This window comes from Capra hircus, chromosome 4 (assembly GCF_001704415.2).
Source record: "Capra hircus breed San Clemente chromosome 4, ASM170441v1, whole genome shotgun sequence".
Lineage (NCBI taxonomy): Eukaryota > Metazoa > Chordata > Mammalia > Artiodactyla > Bovidae > Capra > Capra hircus.
Window position 1 is genome coordinate 109,720,676 of NC_030811.1, and position 21,100 is coordinate 109,741,775.

General features: G+C 41.3%; 1 protein-coding gene across 1 annotated transcript in view; it reads left to right on the top strand.

Moving 5' to 3' along the window:
- Positions 7,650-21,100, top strand: part of CALCR (calcitonin receptor) — a 113,745-nt gene continuing 100,294 nt past the window's right edge. Inside the window, exons 1-2 of the mRNA XM_018047421.1 lie at positions 7,650-7,697; positions 7,883-8,105. Of these exons, the coding sequence (XP_017902910.1) occupies positions 8,076-8,105 (30 nt within the window). The 5' untranslated portion in view covers positions 7,650-7,697; positions 7,883-8,075. The remainder of the gene's footprint in view (positions 7,698-7,882; positions 8,106-21,100) is intronic.

A 21,100-nucleotide genomic window follows, 5' to 3' on the forward strand; every position in this document is an offset into this window, starting at 1 on the left:
CCACCACTGCCACAACCATCGTGGGCGACGCCAGCACAGTTAACACCACCGCCATCATCATGGCCATCATCACGACCAGCATCACCCCCACCATCACCATCCATCACCATCCAATCATCGCCACCACTGCCACCATCACCAGCATCACCATCTCGGCTCCCACCACCGCTGCCTCCTCAACACCGCTACCCCCCAGTCACCAGCATCAGAAGCCGCATCACCAACACCAACTCCAAACATCTCCACCACCAACACTCCCTTCTGCCTCTAAGGGAGACTAGCTGCTTTAAAACCAAATATCCTCCCAAGGAAAAATGACTGATGTCCATAATATCTCCCAAGAGTAAACCTTCTTTCCCAGCTTCCTCCTACACAAGAGTCATGTCTTCAGCAAAAACACCCCTCTCCCAGAACACTGTCCTCAGTACTTCTGCTACAGAGAGTTGCTAAGATATGTTTAAGATCAAGAAAACCAGAATTAGTTCTACTCTCCATGGTCATACAGTAACGCATTTTATAGCAGAAAGATATTTCTAAGTTTTAAAAGAGTAAAGTTCATCAAATGACGTGCATATTTGAAGGGAATGTTTCTAAAGCTTATTACTTACAGGATAATCCATAAACCAGCATGTGGGCATGGAAACTTGTTAGAAATTCATAATCTCAGGCCCCACCCCATGTGATAAATCAGAATCTGCATTTTAACAAGATCCCCAGGTGATCTGCGCCACCTTAAAATTTGAGAATCACTACCCTAAATTTCATAATTCTGCCCCTCTGCATAAAACAGCGGGTGACTTTGGTCCATTTTTTTAAGAGCTCAACACAGCCTTATTAGAAACATAAAAATACTTATTTTTAAATAATAGTTTAAAAAATAAGTAATAGTATAGAGCTGTTTTGAAGTAGCTAAGAATCTAGCTGGCTGATCACTGAGTGATGAAAATAAAAACTGATATTCTTTCTTAGAGGAAGGCATGCTTCAATACGTAGGAGAAATTTTGAGTTATGGAAAAAAAAGAATATCAGAAAAGGGCTAAAAAACAAAGTAAAATATGAGCAGAAAGAAACAATAACAGAGAGAAAGCATCCTTTAAACAGAACAGGAATAAAGAGGACGTGGAAAAATGCTGCCCCCCTTTGAAGCAGAAAAGACAGGGCCGGTAAATGGTTATGCTAAAATGACAGGTTTAATGAGGTTCTGAAGACGTGATTTTCACTCCCCCGACCAATATATATGTATATAGTAACCAGTTTAGTACTCTGTAGTCAATTCTTACAAAAGATAGCCTCGGTGACGAGGGTAGTTTAAGAAACACCCCAGAGGTGAAGCACCTGATATCTCATGGTCCTTTCTCTCTTTGCATCCTTGTTCTTCCTCATGGTGCCGTCTCTTTATACTAAAAAGTTCCTTTCTCTTTTCAGTTTCCACCTTTCAAACATGTGTGCCCCCTTGTCGTCATCTTCCTCTCTGAGTAACATACTCGATTGAAAACAATTTCGGAAGTATTTATAGATGCCTACCAGGGACCCATTCTCCCATCATTTAAAATCACAGTATTTTAGGATATTGGAGAGACCCACCTGATGCAAAGGAGTCCTGTTTCCCTTATAAACTGTGTCCCTTAGGAACTAATGCCTCTGTTCTCTTTCTCTGTCTCCTCCGGCCAGCCAGGGTAGATGCAAGTGGAACAGCAAATTCCAAATTTTATCAAAATATTTTCATACATTCAAAGTCTCAATTTTAGCAACAGGGTCCACTATTTCTCTATTTTTATTTTGTTTTAAGGATATCTCTTCTCAGTGTTTTATGCTGATTCCATTTTTTTCTATCCTTTAAGTGCCCAGTCATGAAAATTATCATCAAAATAACATTTTTGCTTAAGCTACGAACTGGAAAGAATCTGTTGTAAATGTCTAAACACAACAGCCAAAGAAAAGTTGTCGGGACAACATAGTCTATTGTAACATGATTTCATTTCTGTATGTTTACCATGTAATTTAAAATGTCATCTCTTATTTAATACTTAAAAAAAGGAAAACTCTATTTCTGGGGGCACGTATAGGCTTTGCGTTTGCAACATTCACCCACCCACATCAGAGTCTGTTAGTGCCAGAGTATTAGATTTCAGGGTGATGATAACTAGTAAAAACAAATCTCTTCTCAGACAGAATTAATCCCCTTTTTTCTGAGCTCCCAGGGCAGCGGAACATACTTTTGCTACAGATCTTTGAATTATTATTAATTGTTTAAATGGTCTGACCCCTCTATTAGAGGGTGTCACAGGACTGTATCCTGTGCCTAGAAGGCAAAAATCTAGTCTAATTCAGATGGCTAGGTGTTCAGTTTGGAGTTGGCTGAAACATTATTTTGGGGAAAAAAAATTCTGTCATTTAAAAATATGTGAATCTGTACAGAATTGCGTATTAAGATATTCTTACAAATATATTTTATATATATATATTTATTTAAAATATATATCTATATCTGTGCTGAACAGTTACTGAATTAAGGCCAGTCAAATATATATTAAGCCAGTCAAATGCATATATAAGCCAGTCTAACATATTAGACTGCCTATGTTAGAACCCAGGCTCCATGGTCAAACCGTTAAATATCAGTATCTGCATCTCTCTACAGTGAGAATAATAATCACACACGCTTCCCAGAGTTAAAATGATAAGGCACTGAGAGCTTAGCATACAGTAGGTGATTGGTGCTCATTAAAGCAAACTCAATACAGCTATTGATTTTTCATCACAAAATATAAAACCAAGAATCATAGATATTAAAGGTAAACTTTGCCTTAGTTTTGAGGGAAGTTGTATATTCTCTTGCATTTTAGCACTCTGTCAACATATCAAGAGACATGAGACAATCCAAGCCAAAAGTCTAGCACCATGTTAGGGTTCACTCCTAATTTAACTTCATATGGACCAGCCCCAAGATACCAAAAATTACTGCTCCCTGTCCCACTTAGGGCAAATCAAATACTTCCCATTTGCCAGGTTCCTGATCACAAATTAAATACAATTGAATTACACAGAGTCCTTTACATGTATACACATACACACACAATCACAAAAAGAACATATTCCAGATCCTAGTGCTCCTTATTTTCATTTAGCAAGGACTGAAGCAACACTGCACGAGGACTTTACCGGGGAGCTCAACGTGGCCAGCTGCATCTCGCTCACATTGCAGCTCAAGGCACCCCGTGCCTGCCTGTCGGTACTCTGCCTCTGATCTTCCTAGTATTGCCAGTATCTGGAATCAACAGCCTACTTCTTATTTTGTTGATTATATATCTCCATCCTCCCGTAAGAACGTAAACATTTTGAGCTCAATTATTCATTATTTATCAAATGAATTAATAAATGCACGCACCATTTGCCTCTACAGTTTTCCCCCTGGATTCTGAATTTCTCTGCAGAATTCTCACTAGAAACTAGGAAATAGCTTGATATTTCCCAACTTTAGCAGACATGGGGCAAGAAGTTTCCACTGCCACTTAATGGTGTATGTCCCTACCATCTCCTCCTAACGGGAGCTCTTCATTCATAAAGTTAACAGTTAACCCAGGTAAGGTTTGTGTAACTACAATCTGGAAAGACACTTCCTAGTTTAAGTGAAATTTGTTTCTCTGCCAGGAGACACAATTGTGTCTGCAGAGCAACACAACTGTGTTAGACCCTTTGAAAGATGAAAAGGGAAGAGACACAAGTGCATTGCCTCCTATCTCCGGAAAAGACGCAGAAAATCGAAGCCGGAGACTACCCTACCCGAGAGAGAGCTTGATCTATTGGGTGGAAGTTCAAATTGTTTTAAAAAGAAAATATTTCTTTTTCATTAAGGTGAATTATTCTTTTCTCTGTCATGATGAGGTCTATAAAGCTGTGAAGGGTAATTATATAAAGGATAATTACCAGCTGTTGTCTGTTTGGAAGGAGACTAAAAGAGGAAGAAACAGACATCCTCAAATAGATTGTGGGTTCCTTGAGGGTAAGGGCTACATACAGTATTTTGGGGTTCCCCTATGGGTAGATAGGCCAGTGTGTCATGACACAAGGTAATATTGAATATGCAGTGAATTGTGTGTTGAGGGATTGGGTTGTATTTCAAGGTAAGGAAAAATGTGTTGTTTGGGGTGTTAAACTAGGAATTGGGTTCCTGAGAGAGGCCAGAAATCTTTTCTCTAAATTTCTTTTTAAAAGAGAATAAACTCAAATGCAGCTATCCTGATAAGTGATTTTTCTTCCAAATATAACAAAATGCATACATTTTTATATGCATGACTTTTCTCAGTCCCTCCAAAATGTGACCTTCCCTTACATAATCATATTTAACAAGAACAAGCTTTAGTAGAGTTAGTTTTTAATAAAAGGCAATCTTCCTTTCACTCACAGCAATTCAAAAATTTCTTGATTTTATGGAAAAGTCAGTGGAGTCTAAAACCATAAATGGCATTAAAGTGATACAGCCAGAATCCTGGTTTTGCGGAAGAGAAACCTTGTTCTGAAGACACAAGGTTGAGAGGTCACTCAGCTCTCTATCTTTTTTTAAAAAAGAGGAAAGGGGACAGAAGGAAAGGGGCAAAGTCTCGTAAAGACAGAGAATTTAAAAGTCACAAGCAATCGGAGAAAACTTCAGAAATGTTTATCACACTTTAAGATGCTTATTTCTTGAATGCCCTTTTGATTAACTTTTTTTCGAAGGCTTATTTGCAAATATAAGATGTTCCATTTGAAGTGTGGCTTATTATAAACAAGTATCTTAAGATAATTTTGATTGTGAGAAAAAAATACAATTTACTTTGTATCTCAGTACACACATGCAGACACAAGTTTCTTGCTCACACCTGCCACAGGAGATAAACTCTGTATTTTCTATTCTACTTCATTTTTAAAATGTAGGTTGTGCCTCCTAAATTGGTTTCAGAACCCTATAACGGCCTCAAGATATTTCTAAAAATACAGCCGGAGTCTCCTTATCAGACCATCCCCAGGTTAACACCCACCCTCCAAGGGTCTACAACATTGTATCTACTTTAGAAAATATTTTGACAGTGTTCAGACAGCAATAGAGTTAAATCTCTGTAATCGCCAAGCACTTCTAACAGGTGCAACCCCCTTTGGCCGTGTCCGATGGTCAATTTTATCCACTTGAGAGGCCAGAGAGCCTCATCTTTGATCCCACTTCTCCTATTTCGTCTTCCCTGAAATTTACCTACAGAAAACTCTCTTATTTTCCTCCAATATTCTCTAATTACAATCAGCACCTGAATTCATCTGGGTCCCTTATGCTTATACCATACACAGTTGGACTTACTTTATAAAACACTCTTGCCATTTTCTCACTAATTCTTAGATTTCTGTTTTGTCTCTCTAAGTTACAGTTAAGGGTCTTACACACCTTTGGTAGCTTTACGGAACCAAGCCCCATCCTGCTCAGAATACCAGTTGCCAGTCGGTGATAATGGATGCCCGAGGATAAACCTACAACAGAGAATCTCCCTATGTTTGCTTGATAACACTATGCTGAGGATAGCAACACCCTCCACTTGGCAAAAAATTCTTCCTGATTCAAAGTTGATGCCATGATTTGGGCTACAATAGGGAAATGCTCAGTGCTTGGCCCCCAGAAGTTGACCATAGGGGATGCTCAGACAACTTTAATAATTGTCTGCTTGTTTGCTCTGGCAAAGGATAATGAATGTTATGTAAGAGACGTGTCAAAGGAGGGCATGGTCAGGTAGGTGCTGGCTGGTCAGCCCCAGATGGTTAACAGGGGGCTACTGAACCCAGGAAAAAGTCCAAGCACAGAGGGAATATTCATATCTACGTCCAGAATTCAGATTTCTTGTACAGGTCTTGTTTGTATTACTATCTGTGTGTGTGTGTGTGTGTGTGTGTGTGTGTGTTCCTTTGCAAGATTCCTCTCCCAATGGTCCAGCTACCTTTTCTAGTCATATATTTTACTGCTAAATACCTCATTCCCACTTAGATCCTCAGAATGAAGGGACTGTGAGATAGCCCCCGGCACTGGGGTGGTGCTGTAGGGTTAGAATGCGTGGTGAGTCACACACAGCCCTCTGGGTCACCAGACTGGAGGTGGCAGCGAAGGGGGGTGGGTTATGGAGGGGAGAAGGAGCCTGGAAAAACAAAACCCCTAACAAGGTCTGCCTTACCCCTAATGAACCCCTAATAAATCTGTCCCTGGACTCTCTCTTCCCCCTGCAAACCCCCAATCAAATGAATCTGGGGTGCCCGAAGTCCCCCGGAGGGTGGGAAATGGGAGTTCAAAATAGGACAGAAACACACGCACCTTCTGCCCATAGTGTAATCTCTCCAGGGAAGGGATGAGAGAACAGACGGGTGCAGGCTGCAGTCCCTTCACAGGGTACCTCTGACGTCTGAGTGCTTAGGAGCAACTCGGACCGTTCCGGAAAGTGTGCTGTGTTGCTGTCTGGCTTTCTTCCCGTCCTATTTGGCTGCTGTTGCCTTCAGTTCTTTTGATGAGTGCGGTAATGGTAACCTGGACGGTCCACGGCCACTTCGATGTCCCGGGACACGGCGGGATGTTGCTTTCTTAGCCCAAAGTCCCTTGAACAGAGTTAGGAGACGAAAAAAAAAAAAAAAAGCATCCACGGCTCCCTTGCTCTATCCAGCGGTGGGCAAAAGGATGCTGAGGGCTGTGCGTCCTTGGAACCAACTTGCCCACCTCCCAGAGCGCGCCCGCCAGCCGGAGTAGTGCCCAGCCTGGAATCGGGTCGTCCCAGGCTCTTCCTGGCATCAGAGGCTTTGGGAGTGGCGGGAGGTAGGGGGGAGAGAGGCACTCGAGACCCCGGTCTTCCTCACTTCCTCACTCCGGGTAAGCCTCTGTGCCCACCCGCAGCCCCCCGTGTGAAGGGCGCTTTTCCTCGAATCCAGTCTGCGCTTTCAGCTCCGCACAGCTGCCCCAGTCTGAACGCTCTGCCCGCACTTTCCGGACCCCCACGGCCTCTCTCCTTAGCCCAGCTCCTTCCCTGGCTTCCTCTCAGGACCCCAGTGCCTAGCCCACAGTCTCCCCACCCGCCTCCATCTCACTTTCGCCACCTCGCCCACTAGGGACCCTCTCTCCCCAGGCTCTGCTGCTGTCCCCCGAGCAGCGGCTGAAGGAGCTGGGGTGGCACGATCTCTAGGGGTGGGTTCTTTTGGAAACGTCCCTGCAGAATTGGCATCCTCTGGGGGAGGGGGACAAGGCTCCCCAAAAGCTACCTCCGTCCCCAGCCCAGACTGTTGCCCCCTCCCCAAGGTCTAACTCGGGTCCCTCTCAGGCTCCTCGTGTTTACGCCGCCTGGCACTCCGGGGGGCTCGTGGAGTGAGCCCCCCGCCGGGACTCCAGCCAGGCAGCGGCGGCGGGCCCAGCCCCACTCGCGGACCAGGGGGGCAGAGGGCTGTTGCGGAGGCGCTCGGAGCTCTCCTGCTCCCCCTCCCTCTCCGGGGACAGGAGCGGGCTGACGGGGGCGGGAGGGTTCGGGGACGGGGCGGGGGGGGCTGGCGCTCATCAATTCCGCTGCCACCTCCTCTGCTTCCACGGGGGTGGGTGGAGGCGGACGTGGAGGCGGGCCGGGCAGGGCGGGGGAGCGGGCAGGAGAAGACTTAAGTCGGGAGAAGTTTGCGCCCAGCTCACTGCTGGAAGGGAAGGCGCCGGGAAGGTGAGCCTCCTGGACTTTGGGGAGGTTGGACTCAAGCACGGGGATAAGGCAGTTTGCCTCTTAGCCTATAATACAAACTGGGGTTAGGGGTAAACTCTCACTTAAAGCAGAATTAAAGTGTCAGGAAATGGGGAGAGGGACGAGACAGAGACCGCTCCGGACTAACGTAGTTTTCTCTCCGCTAGGACGGCCAGCCCCCCAGGCTCTGGGTGGGCTGCGCCGCGCCGCTCTCGGACCTTCCTGGGTTGGAGCGGTGCACACGCACCGTCCACACCGCACCCAGCGGCGGCCGGCCGTCTCCTGCTCAGGAGATGCCCGCTGGAGCCTGAGCCTCTGGAGCCACCACCTGCGAACGCCCTTGGCTTCTACTGAGCCACCATGGAGGACAATTCAGAGAAAATACTCCAGGTAAGGAGGGTCTTGCTATGAGAGGGATTTATTCCAAGCTCTGGGATGTTCTGGGGTATGGTGGAGATGCGCTGGGTACCTTGGGTTTTGATTGCAAAACTGCAGTTTGATTGCGGTGTTTGAGGGTCTGATTAGGGGTCGGCTTATTCTCAGTCGCCTCTCCTTACCCCTGATGAAAGGAAAGCTAGCTGTCCTAGGAAGGTGCTGAAACTCAGGGTGTCATGTTGAAGAGTCCTCTGACTGTGTGTGAGTTTTACTCTGCTGTTAATGTCAATTTCCCTTAAAAGTTTCATTCTTCAGCTTCCTGAGTCTGAAAAATTACCCAATGAGGGGCTGAACGCTGTGGATTTTTTCTAAGAAGTGTTTATTAACAAACAGATGATACTGGCATCTACATGATGGGTCTTGGTTGTTCTTGATATTGGTAATGAGCCCAGTGGTCAATGGAGTTACTTGTTAAGTCATGTTTTACAGAGAATTATTTTCAACAATCATTTATGCATAGCAGCCATTCTTCACACCTATTAGGAAAAATATGTTGTGTGCATAGCTTCCAAAAGGGTACTCTTTCATGACGCTCTTTCCAAGGCCGGGTGAAAGACTTCAAGAAAAGTTCTAACATATTAGTTCTATCTTCCCGAAACATTCATTTTCCTTGTAGTCCAAGGAAATCCAGTCAAAGTCAAAAATTAACAATCCAGTTAGCTTTTTAACCCATGATTCAGGCTATATTTTGCAGAACTGTCTAATAAAATTTATGTCTGAAAGCTTTAACCTAATATTACATAGTACATGCAAGACTAGAAGGCAGGGTTCCATCACCGATCTTCAGGAGACCCTGACTGCCATAGTTAACCTGAACCAAATCATCTATTCGAGGTTATTTGTTGCATTATTGGGTGATGGAAAGTGAAATGTTCAAAATAAACCAAAGTGTGGCCACGTAGTTTCTGAAACTAATCTTTAGAAAGCAGAGTGCCCAAGTTTGAGTCTGTCTTAAATGGTAATAGAAAAACAAATAGTCCATATATTTGGGCAACCTTCACTTACCATTAGAGACAATGGTAGGAATGGTTTCAGTGTTGTGGGATTTTAGTGGTTTTAGTGTTGTAGGAATGGCTTTGGTGTTGTGGGATGTATAAAGTATCATTTGTAATAGCATGTTGGTAGCCTAGTCTGTGGCCAGTTGGAACCCAGCTTTAAAAGGTCAAAACTGCTGGTTTTCTATGCTGGCGTTATGAGAGGGTCTAAGGTGATTAGCTTTGCAAAACAGCTCTGCAGTTGAAGTCAGTATTCTCAGTGCGCACTCATTTCTACTCAGTATTTTAACATGGGTCAAAACATCCATTGGTCGGGATTTGCTTTGGTCCCATGCCTCTAATCTACAGTTAATTTCAGAAACTATAGCCACAAGAATAATAGTCAATCCTTGTAAAGTACTCTAAGGTTATTTATTGACCATACCGACATACCCAATATGGTAAACATGAAATCCTTACTATAACGTATTCACAAGAACACATAAATAATCTTAGAGTTGTTTTGTTTCATGATGCTCGAAGTCGAAGAAAACTCTATTCTTAGTGAACTTCTCAGATTCTTTCAATGTTGACATGAATGAAAATATTATCTACTGCTGGTTTTTATTAGAGTAAAAATGAAATGGAAATAAGAGACTGGTGATGTTTTCAATGATAACCTAAACCAGTGTTCTCAACTCAGGCTGCAAATTAGAATCAATGGGAGAGCTTTAAAAAAAAAAAAAAAGATGCCCAGACCCTACCTCAAACCAATTAAATCAGATTATCTGATGAGGGGGTTTACATTGTGATGGCTTCTTTAACGTGATTGTAATCTGCAGCCATGGTTGGGAACCACTGACCGAGGCGGTTCCCGTCGGGTTTGGTAGAGTCGGGTGATATCGGAGAGTCTTGGAACATAAATGCCTTATGTTCTATTGTGGGTCTAATTTTATTTTTAATATTTATAACCTTAAATCCCAAATAGAAGAAATATATATTTTTCCCCCATTGATCGTAGATGTTTAAACCATAATGGTTTCTGGTATATATATATATATTTTTTTTTTTTTTTTTCTAAAAAACAAGCTATTGAGTCTGAAGCTTATCTGACTGTCCAGAAAACGGTTTAATAAATTAATTCTAGCTTTAAGAGCTACTGGAAACAATGTTTTACCAAATACAGAATTTGGTCTCCTTTTTGCTAAGATCTATATGATGTGTAATATGCAAATATGTACCCTTTTGAAGGCAGAAAAGAAGAAAATAGTACCGTGTTTCTCGGGACACCAAATAGCATAACCCGGTGCCGACTATAGCCTAGTATTTTCACGTAAATTATTTTCTTTAAAGCTTACAGTAGCCTTATGAGGTACCAGCTTTTCTTTTGATTTTACCTATAAGGAAATTAACCCATTAGGTTAATGAACTTGTTCAAACTTGTTCAAACTTGCCACAAACTGAGTAAATCTAATGTGTGTTTGAACCCTGGTCTTCTAAGTTCACTGCTGTTATAAAATAAAGTTAATACACATATTTATATATGTACATCTATTTAATTTAAAGACAGCATTTTTCACAAAGCAGTATTAATTAAGAACACGGATTGTGACAGGGCTCTCCTTGAGTTTCATGCCTAACTCTACCATCTTCTAGAAGAAGCTGTATGGTTTGGGGCAAATTATATAACCTTTGCATATCTTAATTCTCTTCATGAAATCAGGTTTTTCTAATGAGAATTAAATGAATTAATGTTCGTAAATCACTTTGATTAGGTGCCCGGTACATAGTAGGTTCTATGTAAGTGGTATATTTTTTAAATGTCATTTATTCAAAAAGTATTGTGATTATTTATGATACGCCAAGCATTCCATTAAGCCTGAAGGTACCTAAACAAATAATGACCTGTCCTCAAGGTCAGTAGAGAATGACCAATACATAAGTAATATTCCACTCAGCTATGAGATTTTATTCAACTTTTTAATTATAATTAAAAGCATTATTTTATGTGACCACTCTGTGCTTTTCAACATTGATATGATCTTATAGAGGTCTATATAATGGGTATTACAAAATAAATTACAAATGAGTATTACAAACCAAGTGATAATATTTTGTGTTGTCACCACGGTATTAACTTGTTTTCTATCAAAACACAGAAAATAATATGAACTTATGTTTCTGCCTTCACTTTATGAGTGTAGAAAACTAGTAATATGGAAAGGTGTTAAGTTTTTATAATTTTATTTTAGCAATGAAGAATTGAGAGGGGGAAGAATTGATAGAAAAGGTCATCAGAATCTATTTCTCAATATTTGCAAGTGCGGTTTTCTTGAATTGTTTTTCCAAAAAGGGTGTTGTCTGTTTGGAATGTAGTTTAGTGCTTTTTTTTTTTTTAAGAAAATTTTTATTGTCAGAAGCGTGGATCAAGGAGTGCAGTTAAAGGTGTCTAATACCCAGCTAGCCAGCCGGCTCTGCAAGACCATTTCTCATGGAAGCTGACTGTGCTTCTCCCACTGTGCCTTCGGCTCCATGCCCTTGACCTGCACTGCAGGATACCCCAGGGTTCCTTTGGGTACCTGAAGTATAAGATTATGTCTTTGTTCAAATGAAAAACCTCTCTTTATTAAAAGTAGCATATGAATTGGTATTCTCTGTAGAGGAATAATACAAATACTCTAAACCCAAGGAGCTGTTTCTCAAAGAAATAAAGTATCTGGCTCCATGAAGTATTTTCTGCTTTTGTAATCAGTATTTAACCATTCTATTTCATTAAAATTTCTGTTTGCACATGTGTATCTTGCTTCTGTCTGATCAAGTCTCAAGGCTACTCCAGATTTTTCTCATGGAGGCTGCATTTTTCTTCTGCGTAGTTTCACTGCCACCCCTCTCATTGAAGCTTATTACCTTTAATAAAATTCTTCAATGTTCCCCAAATATTCAGCCACGTTTAGTCTCTCTGTAATGCATTCAGTGTTACACACACGGTCAGACTTGTTTACTAAGCTCCCGTTTTGTCCCCCTGTGTTCGTAATTATTCAGTGATTGCCCTGGGAGCCTAAGACTTAGAACCACTCTTCAGCCTAGCATGGGAGAGCTTTCATGATGTGATCTCATTTTATCTTTCCTATCTAAGCCAAGTAGAAAACCTCAACAGCTTCCTAATTCCAGTTCCAAAGCCATAGTGATGCCACAAAAATTGAATCCAGTCTCTCCTTCATTTTCAGCCTTTATGAAAATTTTCAGCGGGCAATCTGAATTGATATTCTGTTGCCTCAGAATTGGGGTGTGGGTGGGAGGGGGCCCCTTTACATTAATGGTTTAGTTGCAGAGCTGCTTGACTCTGGTTTTAGTTTTTTTCCGGCAGCCCCATCCCCATTTCTTGCCTTTTATTTGTCTGGTAGTTCAGAATTTGGCGTTTCAAATATCACCTTCCCCGTCCTTCAAAACATATTCAACATTCCCCAGTAACACGTCTAACAAATTACCATCCTCATAGCTTTGTTCATATTTAAAAACTCAATAAATATTTACTAAATGCCCATTGCCGTCCTAGTCCGGGCATATTGTGACAAATTACAGTTCCTGGCTTCACAGGAGACGGGAAGAGTCAGACAACCCAACAGATAATCACGGACCCATGGGGTAAGTACTCCAACAGACAAACGCCAGTGAGCGCTGCCCAGGGAGGAACAACCCCGAGCTGGACACCGTGGAAGCGTTCCAGGGGAGGTGACCCTAAATGGGGACATGATTCAGCATTTAAGTGACAAAACAATGAGCCAGATAAGCAGGGGAAGAGATGAGCTGTGTTATAGGCATGACAGCAGACAGTAAAAAGCCCTGGAGGCTTGAACCAACATGGTGATTTGCGAGAAGCCACAGGTATCCAGAGGCACCCAGGAGGTATTCTGCAATGCAGGACACGGAGTCGAAAGCCGGGGTCGGGGGAGAAGCACCTACAGCTCCGACAAGATCCAGTCTTGCCGAGCCAACCTGGTATTAGAGCAGTACGGAATCTGCCTTCCATTCTAATACGCGTCCCATCTTTCAGCCAGACTGATGTGCCAAAATGGCAGATCTGATTATTTAAATGTCCTCTTTTAGCTCTTTCAAGGATCCCCATTGCCCTCATGATGAAGGGCAAACCCTTTAGCACAGCGGCATGTAAGCCTCTTGTGACCCTGCGGACCTTGCCAGGACTAATCAAAATACCTTCTGCAGCAACAGAGAGGAGAAACAATTCGAGTCACCTTGATGGAGATAGAAAAGAAAAAGGAAAAAACAAAAAACAAAAGCCGGAGCTTACAGGGGTCTGCAAGGGTAGTTGATGAATGATAGAAATGTGGACTAGGAAAAGTGAGGGAAAGGAACGATGGTGTGATCAATTTCAAGTTTCTTTCAGATTATAGGAGATTATACAGATTACAGGAGAGATGGACGTCCTTCACATAGGACAGATAATATTTTGGGAAAGGCAGATAAAGAATTTAATTAGAAATGTGATGCATTTGGCTTATCCAAGTGGCAATGTCCAATAGAAGTAGATACAGAAATGCGTTTCAAAAGAGAGAATTCTGTACTAAAGGTACAGGTTTGGGAGACAATCATATATGTATTTCAGCTGATGGTGTAGGAATGGAGGGTGTAGCCTATAGAGAAGTTTAAAAAAAAAAGTAAAAAATGAAGGGACAAATGCAAGCAGGAAAATAAGAACATCTATTCGAGAAAGCCAATTTTTTAAGGGTCAGTGGAAAATGAGCCTGTAATAAAGATAGAGATGAAAGGTTAGATGAAAGGAAGAAACACAAGAAAATGTTGTATCAGGGAAACCAGAGAGGATAAAGTGGGCAGGCACCTAGACTCAATGTTTCGAATAAGTCAAATGGGATAAGGATTGAGAGATTGCAACTGGATTTAACTAAGAACGAGAAGTGAGGAAATGCAAACGTTGCGTGTACACGACAATTTCAGTCAGCTTGATATATACTCATTACTTTATCTCCCCTTTTTGAAATCTTACAATTCCCTATAGTTTAACTGAAATACTGCTTCTTTTTAAAGTCTTTCCAGTGATCAATTCCCCTGCTTTCAAGCAAGATATCACACCCTGTGATATCTCTTTCCTTGGGGCTTCCAGAGGTAGCGTGCGTGCACACATGTGTGTGTGTGCCTCTGTGTATATAAAGGATTCTTCCCTTTGGTCATTCATTCATTGAAATAAACTCTTAATCTCTTTGATATAACAGTGTTTTGGAGGAAAATGAGTTTTATAACTTCCCTCCCTGCAAAGATTGCAATCTAGAAATATCCCCTTTCAGCACCCAAATGTCTCCCAGAATATGTGTGTACTTAGAAGCTGCACAAGTGAATTATACAAGTGAAAGGTGCCAATTTTGGATCACAAAGTATACCATTTTATATTTGTTTAATGGCATTTTATTCTCCATTTTCTGTTGTGGAATATCTGTTGTTGTTTTTTTTCCCTACTATACTAAAAAGGACAGTCACATATTTATCCCATATCCAGCACACACAAGAGACCATCTCTTCTCTTTGTGAAATGGGTTAAATTTACCTAAACATGGCCATGTTTTTTTTTCCCCTGTAATTATTTTTGTTACATTGAGGCTTAAGTTTTTCCACCTTTATGGTATCAGCTCAATATTGCTACAGATTTTAGCCCCTTCTCTCTCAAATCAATAATCCATTCACATCTCAGAGCTTCTTACATCCACACTCTTATTTCCGGATTGAGTTGGTGTTGATTGGAAGAGCCAACTCTGTTTTCTTCATTGAGCATTTAAAACAGAATTTACCTATTCAGAGCATAGCATTTTGTTTAGGCATGCAGAAGCATTTCCCACCAGCCTCTTTACACTTTCTTAATCACAGAGTGGATTCTTCTACTTCACCCATGCTTTTTGCACTAGGCGGAAGCTACTTAAGTAGTATTTATTTTCTGTAGAAAAGGGAAAAAATAGAACTGACCTCTCTCATGTTACCAGTATGGACTGACATCCTGGGAGCAATTAATTCTCACATTAGGAATATAAATAAAATAATTACATATAATTCATTGAAGTCCTACTGTGCTGGAGAGAGTGATGTGCCGTCACTTCTCATGACAGTCCTATGGAAGATTATCGATCCCACTCCATAGGTGAGGAAGCAGAGACACAGAAAGCCAATGAGGCTCACCAAGCTTCTTGGAAGCGGCAGAGCTGGAACTCAGGCCTGTTTGCCTAATGCCAAAAGGTTGGTTTATTTCACAACTGCAGTCAAATGAAATTTTGATGACAACTTAGACATCTTTTATTAGAATTGTATATATGAATTGTCTTGAATGATCAGAGCCTGTAATAACCAATGGAATGGGGAGCGCCTCTCCATGGACAATAAGTCAGTCTCTCTAGCGGTGTCAAGCTCAGTTTTCACACCCACGAGGGTTTTAGGAACTAGGCCTGTCTCAGTAACCAACGCCCAGGAATTTGGACGCATTCGCCTGCGTTCCTGAGCCTCCCCTGGTTCACGCCATATGCCAAGTGGGCATTCTAGGTAGCTATGTATATATGTAAGAATTTCCTGCACAGCAGGGAAATGTGACATTAGTTCTTCTAGGACTTTAGGCTTTTATGTCTGACCCAGCCTATTTCTATGAACTAAGCAAATTAATTTGTTGTAAACAAATATGAATTTGGTGTCAGCTGACTATGAAAACTGTATTTATCCCTTTCTGGAGCCCAAAAGTAATGGCACTTACCCCAGGACTAGACTAGGAAAAAGTTATCACTTTGATGATAAGTTTTAAAGGAAAGTTCTGCCATTTTTTAGAAATTTCCTGTCTGGTGGGATTTTCATAAAGTCAACTTGGGCAACAAGGGAAAAAAGGACAGGTGAAGTGTACTGCTGCCAAATTTAAATTTCAAATGGACTCAACTCATACATTAATTAACCCAAACTTCAGCATAATTATTTGTTGCTAACCTTAAATCTGACAGACAGAATTCTTACAAGCAGGAGAGCGTAGAAAATGTCAGTGTTTATGGACACTGAGGTGGGATCTCTTTAGCCCAAGATTCAGAGAAGTTCCCGCCTGGCACAGACAGCGTAATAATGCAAATTGCTTTAACACCTCATTCCCTGGACCCACCACAGGGCTAAAAGGTCAGAACAATATTAGAACACTTTTTCATCCCTAACATCATATAGACTGCAAAGATGGCATTAAGGCAAAAGAAAAAAATCCCAGCAAAGTGGTGAGTGATCACTGTTGCTTGAGGGCCAATTCAAGAACAACGAGACTTTACAGGCTTGCTTCTTTTCCTCATTCAAAACAAGAATGATTTTATTGCCTCCAATGAGGAAAACGTATATTCTTGCAAATTAGATATATCATTTTAGTGAATAGAAGGTCAATGAGAAACTTGGCCTTTCTTCTTAGCTGCTGGAATGTTAATAATTGGGGCAGATTTGAGTAGTGGCAACTTGGCGTCAGCATATATCAACGCTGGAAGTTGTCTCTCTGAGCTGCATTTTAATTTGTGAAAAGGCACTCCTAGTATTTGAGGTGATGCCATACGCTTTCTCGGTAGCTAATATTTTATCTGTATTTTTGATGTGGAGTCGAACACTTTCGCTAAAGAGCAGACTGAGGCAGAGATGACGTAGTTCCCCACCAGTAGACGACAGTGCTGCCCTGTAAACTCCAGCCTTCTGACTCCAAGCCCAGTGCTCTCCCTGAAGAGTCTGCAAAAGGGCGGGGAGTCATGAACATTCACAGGCAAATATTTGCATGAATGTACTTAGAGATGACCACATGGAGCGTTAAACACATGAATAAGAATGGCCCTGGGCTACATTCCATAAGAGGTGCAGCCTGTCTCTGGAGCCCCCTCCCTTCCCTTACTTTCCCACAGCCCTATGGCTCACGGTGTTCCCCTTTATTCCAGAAACCTGTTCTCCTAAGAAAAAGCCCCACTGCTTGTCTTTCCACAGTCTTCCCCTCAACTCCCTTTTGCCCCCACCCTCAAATCAATTGCTTTTCCTTTACCCTATTCCTGCAAACCCTGCCATCTGCAGATGACCTAGTATGGCATAAACCCTTTCTCTCTTCAAGAAAAAAACAACTGCGTTATCAATGATTCAGGAGGTAATTCTTGAACCAGGCATTCACTGACATGTGTTATCTGGCCAAATCAGTTTGGATCTTTAGTATCAAATTTGAAGCTTGATGCTACCCTGGAGCATATTCAAAGCTCCGAAGTCCTATTTGCCCTGTATCCTCCACGGGCAGTGTAACCAGCCAGGGTCATCCCTTGCAGGGACCGCTCCGCTGGCTCCTGGCTGGCCTGCTCACTAGGCCTTGCACCTCTCCCTTACATAGTCTCTGCTCAGCGCCTGAAGTAAACTCCCAGCATGTAGATCAGAGCAGGTTTCCCCTCCGTGCAGCATCGTTAAGGGCTTTCCACCACACCCGTGCCCTTGCTGACCGGCTCTTTGTCGTGGCCTCTAGAGCTCTGTGACCTGGCTGTCGCAGCCTCGTTGCTCCCGTCTCATTTTCCGGGACCCCTCAGTCCACCGCAGTCCGCTCGATCCATTCACCAGAGCACAACACGTCCTTTTCCTCCTCACGCCCTCCACAGGAGCTCTTCCCTCTGTCCGAGATGCTCTTTCACTCATTTTCACGTCTCTAGCCGCTTCCCTTACTTCAAACCTTAGCTTCAATGTCACCCCCTCAAAGAGGCCCACCGCAGTCAATCACACTTTCTAAAGTCTGTGTTGCCCTGTTCATCTCTCTCTCTCAGCTCCGTGATTATTTCCTAACAGTTAGAACAGTTCATAATCATTTTATTTCCCGTTCTTGTCTCTTTTCTATCACCTTCATTAGAATATAAAGCCCATCGGGTCTGTCCTATTGATTCTTTTTATTTCCTGCACTCGATTAATATCTGTTTAACAAATGAAGGTATATACTCATTTAATCTTGTCCTCACAGCATTTCTCAATTTACGTAGCCACATGACCCTTTTGCGATACAGCAGTTCTTAATACCCTGCTGAGAATCTTTGGGAAATCTGCCTTTTCAGAAAGTTAAGATAACAGGAACCCTAAGTACTGATGCAAGGGTGGCTTGGGGCAGGTGGGCCTTTTCGATCATTTTCAAATTTCCTCTTGGATGCAGCTGTTCACAGTGGGATTGACCATATGATGTCATATTCATGAGTCTAAATGGGTCTGGTACCTGCTGAGACAGAACCATATCCAGGCTTGTAAGAGCTAATTTTAGTCTGTATCACTTTGGAGGATATGTGTTTTCTTAAAAAAACTAATCATTTTTATAAATATTCATAATTATATCTTCTGTTCACAGCCTTGGTTGAATCTGTAATTTTTACCAACCAAGATTATCACCTACCTGTTTTGCTGCCTATATATAAAGACAGGCATTTCTAAGTAAAATGCTGAAGAACTTTCCATGAATTCTTTGGTTCAAATAGGATTTTTCACTAAGTATTTCAAGTTGCAATATGCAAAACTAGCTGAAAAAAAGGCATTCTGTCACAATAACCAACTTGTACATGGCAGGTTCTTAGGAATTAAGTTTTGGTGTTGTGACTGACAGGAACAAAGTCCAATGTGAAACTTTGACCAATATCTGATTCACAACAAAGTGTGTAATTTTTCATTTTCAGGGAAAGTATGTATTAAAATTTTTCAAGGAAGCTTGGTTATAAAATAGATTTATTGAAATATTTCAATAATGATCTAATAATTGCATAGCACCTACTATGAGCCAGTAATGTTCTAAGCCTTTTATAGATATTAATATATTTAATCTTCATAGCAACACTCTCAGGTAGGTACAGTTATTATCCCCTTTGCACAATAAGGAAACTGAAGCACATAGAGGTAAGTTACCTATGGAAGAACACACAGCCAACCCAGGACAGAATTGGAAAATGAAGGAGGTCTGGCTTCAGAGAGTAAGTAAATCCTAAAAGAAAAATGTGTTTATTGTACACTTATGTTAAAAGCTTAACAGTCAAAGTGTTGTTATCATGATGTAAAATGTCAACACAACATTATAAACAACTATACTTCAATAAAATAAAATTTGATATATAAATAATGTAAAATGTCTTTCACTTTAAAGTTTTTTTCAACAGAGGATCCATGGATTTCTCTCTTTTTAGAAAATTAAAGAAATTGAAGTGGTTTTCCTTATTTGTTCTAAATCTTAATGTCTCTAGCTGTCATAGGATGCCCCCGAGGTGACAGTATTCCACTGTGGTTTATAAGAAGGGGAAATTACGCTTTGCCAAGTTGACATCTCATTCATAAGAAGCAGAGTCAAATGCAAAAACTTTGTTCTATTATTGTAAAGGTGCAATTTCTACTTAAAAACAAAAGCAAAATTTTGTCTTAGCAAAATATAGTTTTAAATAGAATTTCAAAACTTTATCTTGATTACTTACATGAAAATTAGTCAGAAACCCATGATATATAGGGTTTTAATGATGTGGAGGGGAAAAAAAATTGCTCTAAAAATGGCGAGTATAAATACATTGAATTTTAATCAGTCTAAAAATGGTCAAGTTTCCTATTCACTCACTTGAAGATGATAAACTTTCCAAGATCTATTTTGGAGCATGGCAGCACTTTTCCACGTGTTGTGAATGGCCTTATTTCCCTGTGAGATGACCGATTTGGCACCCTGCGTACTTGTGCAGGGGGTGGGGGAGGGGGTGGGGAATCTGTTCAGATAGTCAAAGGAAAATCTGTGTGTGTTTCCGTGTTCAAGCTGCTCAGCCTTTTGCAAGTGATTTTTATTTACCATCTCTGATATGTTTTTAGTTTATTTACCATATCTGCAGTTATTTTCCTTTCTAATATCAATTTTAGCTCTTTTGTTTACTATTTCTTAGTTTTTCACATATTCTATTATGTGGTATGTTTCAGACTAAAGCTTTTTTTCCCCCCCTCCACTGTTACGGCTCATTTTAAGAATAATGAAAGAAAGAATGGAAAACATGTGTTTCTGGGGTATTTCACAGAATATTGATCTAGAACCTAACTGCTTCACATTAGCCTATCCAATTTCACTGTGAATCAGGTCATTTTTCCAGCAGTAGGTTATCATTTTAGAGGCAAGGGAAATGAATGTACTATACAGGAAGAAGGTTTAATCCTCCAAAGTTGCATGAAGTGTAATCACCTTCATGAAAGGGGTGGAAATGTGTGTACAGCACAAGAAGAAGCAGTTTTATTTTATTTCAATCTAGTTGGAAAAGAAAATCTACTCTTAACAGTTACTGTGTCCATTTGATATGATGCTACATTCTAGGTGAAGGTGAAGTTGCTCGGTCGTGTCCGACTCTTTGTGACCCCGTGAACTGTAGCCTACTAGGCATCACCGTCCATGGGATTCTCCAGGCAAGAATACTGGAGTGGGTTGCTATTTCCTTCTCCAGACTACATTCTAACTACTCAAGAAAAATAAAAGGACTCAGGATCATCTTTGCCCTTTGTCAATCTCAAAATATTACAGAGAAATATTTATGTTACCCTCAGTTAACACAAAATATCCTCTGAGAACAGAAAGGAAAAAAAAAAAGAAAGAAAGAAATCGCTTGGTCTTTAACCCAGAAACTTGTCTTGAATACTTTTGAAGATTGATCAGTGTCTGTAGCAGAACAGAGCACTTATCATCCTATTCTGTTTAGGGAACCTTCAGACAGGCAAAGTAGCCTAATCAATTTAGCAGAAGTCCAAAGTTTCGTAGACACTGTCTTGTAGAATTTATTTAATCCTAGCCTAAGTTCTCTGCCAGAAAACCAAAGAGCGGTCTGGCTCACAAGCTGAAGAAGAGCGGACTGACTCTGATGTAACAGTTTGGAGCTGGAAAGGAGAGATGGAACCTTTCTTTGTTGATTCAACGATTTTTTTCCAGCCCTCTTCCAGTCTGTACCACCT